The sequence below is a fragment of the Otolemur garnettii genome, unplaced genomic scaffold, assembly GCF_000181295.1.
Source record: "Otolemur garnettii isolate 467f Iridium unplaced genomic scaffold, OtoGar3 scaffold00221, whole genome shotgun sequence".
NCBI lineage: Eukaryota > Metazoa > Chordata > Mammalia > Primates > Galagidae > Otolemur > Otolemur garnettii.
Genome location: NW_003852616.1, coordinates 1,648,609 through 1,652,997, shown reverse-complemented (window position 1 = coordinate 1,652,997; position 4,389 = coordinate 1,648,609). Strand labels below are relative to the sequence as shown.

General features: G+C 36.2%; 1 protein-coding gene across 5 annotated transcripts in view; it reads left to right on the top strand.

The window, feature by feature from the left end:
- FNDC3A (fibronectin type III domain containing 3A) overlaps positions 1 to 4,389 on the top strand; it is a 220,253-nt gene that overhangs the window by 206,070 nt on the left and 9,794 nt on the right. For all 5 annotated transcript variants that reach the window (XM_023508068.1, XM_023508069.1, XM_023508067.1 and 2 more), the window contains 2 exons: positions 1,051 to 1,217; positions 2,111 to 2,238. In XM_023508068.1, coding sequence (XP_023363836.1) covers positions 1,051 to 1,217; positions 2,111 to 2,238 — 295 coding nt within the window. The remainder of the gene's footprint in view (positions 1 to 1,050; positions 1,218 to 2,110; positions 2,239 to 4,389) is intronic.

Sequence of the window (4,389 nt, the reverse complement as noted above, 5' to 3'; positions counted from 1 at the left end):
CTTGAGCCCAGGAGTTGGAGGTTGCTGTGAGCGTGATGCCATGGCACTCTACCCAGGGGGATAGCGTGAGGCTCCGTCTCCAAAAAAAAAAATCATAGATTAAGAAAACAAGACTTGGCTCAGCGCCTGTGGCTCAAGTGGCTAAGATGCGAGCCACATACACCTAAGGTGGCGGGTTCAAATCCAGCCCGGACCCGCCAAACAACAATAATGGCTGCAACCAAAAAAAAAAAATAGCTGGGCGTTGTGGCCGGTGCCTGAGATCCCAGCTACTTGGGAGGTGGAGGCAGGAGACTCACTTGAGCCCAGGAGTTGGAAGTTGCTTTGAGCAGTGAAGCCATGGCACTCTACCCAGGGTGACAGCTTGAGGCTCTGTCTCAAAAAAAAAAAAAAAAAAAAGGAAAGAAAGAAAACAAGACTTAATATTCTTTCGCTTTTAACCTGACTACAGTTTTCAGGGAGGCCAAGGCGAGAGGATCACCTGAGCTGAGGAGTTCACACCAGCCTGAGTCAGAGCAAGACCTCGTCCTTACTAAAAATAGAAAAAACTAGCCAGGTGTGGTGTTGCACGTCTGTAGTCCCAGCTACTAGGGAGGCTGAGGCAAGAGAATAGCTTAAGCCTAAGAGTTGGATATTGCAGTGAGCTACAGTGACTCACTCTAGCCAGGACAACAGAACAAGACTGTCTTTAAAAAAAAAATGTATACATTAAAGACAGCATTCAGAGACAAGCTGAGCTGTACCAGAAGCCTGGGAAGAAACAATTATGAGAGCTGGACACAAAATTAGCAACAGACTTTCAAGAAACCAAACCAGTTTGGGAACTTTACCAAATCTGTGATTTTCATCATCTGATGAAAAACACAGGTATTTATTAGAAGTGACAAACAGTTCCTGCATTAAATTTTTGGGATGACACACATTACTCCCAAATAATGTCCCCAACTATATAGTTTCAGTAGTTTTTAAAATATTTTTCAAAAATATATATATATTTTTTTTCATAAGATAGTCTAAGGTTTATTTACTAAAGAGTTATTTCCATTTTAGGTTTGTATCCTTATATAGAGGACCGTGTCATACATACAAAGTACAAAGACTTAATGAGTCAACATCCTATAAATTCTGTATTCAAGCTTGTAATGAAGCTGGAGAAGGTCCCCTCTCTCAAGAATATATTTTCACTACTCCAAAATCTGTCCCAGCTGCCTTGAAAGGTAAGTTATACATTCTGAAATCGTTTTCTTTTATAAATATTTTTAAATGCATTTTGATGAACTTTGTTCATTGTCACTAAAATTTAGCATCCAATGTGTGGCCAGCAGTTGTATTATAAAACATCATACAGGGAAGTCACTCAATAATAAAAGCCATGTTGTCTGACACATGTGATACTCAGACAAATAATGGTTTTATCACTTATTTTTTAATGATCTAACATAAAAATACTAAATAGAATAGATAGGCTGGTTTTCTTAAGAGTCACTTGCTATTTCTGCTATTGTTACTTTAAAAAAATCACAAACTGATTATTTAAATGTTTTGAGATGTTGCTGTTTAATTCATTTGAGTTTCAAGGGGCGTGCCTAGTTGTTATGCAAAACAAATTCTGACTTGCTTTGGATTTTTCAAATTTATACACACACATATGTATACACACAGATTTGAATACATTAATAAATATATCTTTTAAATTAATTTTAGAGAGTTTTTTATTTTAAAATAACCGTGGCAAGGTTGCAGTATATACTTTTAGCCAAAAAGACTGAAATTTCACTAATCACAAAAATTTCCAGAACTGTATTCTGGATCGTGTATTTCATTAGCAAGCCAGTGGTTAGCTGAACTCTTCTTGAACAGTCTTTCTAATGATATTGATGAGTTTCACTTAGTTATTTTTCTCTTTCCTCATCCAGATTAGTGTCTCTTTGGCTTTAAGAAGAGCGCTAATTTTAACCTCTTTGTATGTAAATTTCAAAAATTCACTGATATCTATGTCAAGTTTATAACTGGGTTTTAAAAGTTTGTTGATTTTGATTTCTCTGTGATGTTTCTGTGTGATGTGCCACTCTAAAAATTAAATGAGCATATTTATATTTGTTTTCTATAGCCCCGAAAATAGAGAAAATAAATGATCACATTTGTGAAATTACATGGGAATGTTTACAGCCAATGAAAGGTGATCCAGTTATTTACAGTCTTCAAGTTATGGTGGGAAAAGATTCAGAATTCAAACAGGTATGTCCCAAGATACAATTTAGTGGATAATCTTTTTTATGTATTTTACCCTTTTAAAATTTTTATGTATTTTCAATACAGGATGATCAACATCTTTACCCTTCTAATAAAAAACATTAGTTCAATATTTACTATGTTCCAGAGATCTCAGGATTCAAAATCTTGAATGGTCTTTATAATGATATTGATGAGTTTTACGGAGTTATTTTTCTGTTTTCTCATCCATTGTAAACTCTTTTGAGTCATATAAAAGTTTATCTCAAGGGCGCCGTCACCATACACTGGAGGTGGTGGGTTCAAACCTAGCCCCGGCCAAAAACTGCAAAAAAAAAAAAAAAAAAGTTTATTACCTCAAGTGTAAATTACACTTAAAGTACCCTTATTCATTTATTTGACAAGTATTCATTGAGTTCTGTGCTCGGCACTCAAGAAAACAGCACTGAGCAAATGCCCTTGGCTTCATGGAGCTTATACATAGTCTAGTGCAGCAGTTCTCAACCTGTGGGTCACCACCCCTTTGGGCTGTATTAAGGTTTGCAGCATTAGGAAGGTTGAGAATCACCCTTCTAGTGGAAAGAGACACTAAAAGCAAATAAACACCTCTCTGTTTCATCTGATTTTCCCTTTGTGCTATACTACTTCTTGATTTTTAGGGCTTTTAGCCTGGGTTGGTCTCACTGTATCTTATAGTCATATAGTTATTAGTGCAATAGTGAAAAAAAAAATCAAATTGAGTAAAAGGAATAGGGAATACTGTAGAAAGGCAACAAGTATTTCCTTTAAGGCATTCAGGTAATAGCATTTATACAGAGAAGTAAGTGGGAAGGAAGTAAGGAAGTAAGTGGGAAGAGTGTTCCAAGAGCCTTGAGGCAGGAGCAGGCTTGTTAAATGTAATGAGCATTAAGGAGGCCAAATGGCAGGGGCAGAGGGAGCCAGGGGAATGGCTGACCAAGTCAGGCAGTGAGTGGGTGGCATGGAGGGGAGAGAGGGCAGTACAGGTCGTATTGTGGCTTTTGCTCCATGTAAACTGAGAACCCAGTGGAGGATTTTGACCAGAACAGTTGCATGATCAGACAAAAGGTAAATTTCAAAAAATTTGGCTACATTGTTGAAACTAAACTAAAATGGGAAAAGGGCAGAACCAGAAGAACCAATAAAATAGCTTTTTCAATAATAATTATAGTCACAATTATAATAGAGTCCTGTAAATACAGCAGTGAACATAATGATGGAAACCTCGAAGAAGTGTCACCTCGGCTGAGAGATTTCAGAGGTAGCTTCCTAGTAGAGGATGAATAGCAGTCAGTGGAGTAGGGAGCGGTCGGTTTGATGTAACTTTCATAAACAATAAGCTTTTATGTGACTCAGAAGCCTAATCTCTCTCTACATTTCATCTGATTTTCCCTTTGTGCTATATAACCACCTTGATTTTGAGGGCTTTTAACCTGAGTTGTTCTCATGGTATCTTATTTTAAATTTTCCTTTCCCACTAGAAAGCCAATCATTTGTTCTATTCCAATTATAAAAAGTCCAAAGAGTCAGTTCAAATTTATCATGTGATTGTTTTTCTTTATTAAGCCATCTGCAAACGGACATGATAATTAGATTTGAAATGTAATTTACAGATAAGCAGGTTTCCTTCTAAGGAGGAAGTAAAATTAATATTAAAGAAAATGTAATTATATTACATATTTAAAGGAAATAGAGACCCCACATTAGAGTAGTATATGAATGTTAATAAGCTTATGTCACTACATAAAATAGCAATGCTTAACTCTACTTTAAAAGCAAAATTAGCCCTTTATCACTTATACTTACTTGAATTACAAGTGTGCTATAAAACTCAAAATACTGATATACTTAGAACTTCATTCTACATATGCTCATCTACGTCTCTTAAAAATTCTACAACTTATTGGCAAGATATATTTGAAAGTTTGAAGGTCATTTAAGAGTTCAGTTTCATTCGTGGAATTTGGTATTTTACTTGTAATTTATTTGCTATTCAGTACACATGTATCCAATATTTTGTACCAAGAATTATGAAGGAGCTACTTTATTAATAACTCACTGTTCTGGTTCGGCGCCTGTGGCTCAAGCAGCTAAGGCGCCAGCCACATACACCTAAGGTGGCGGGTTCAAATCCCCAGC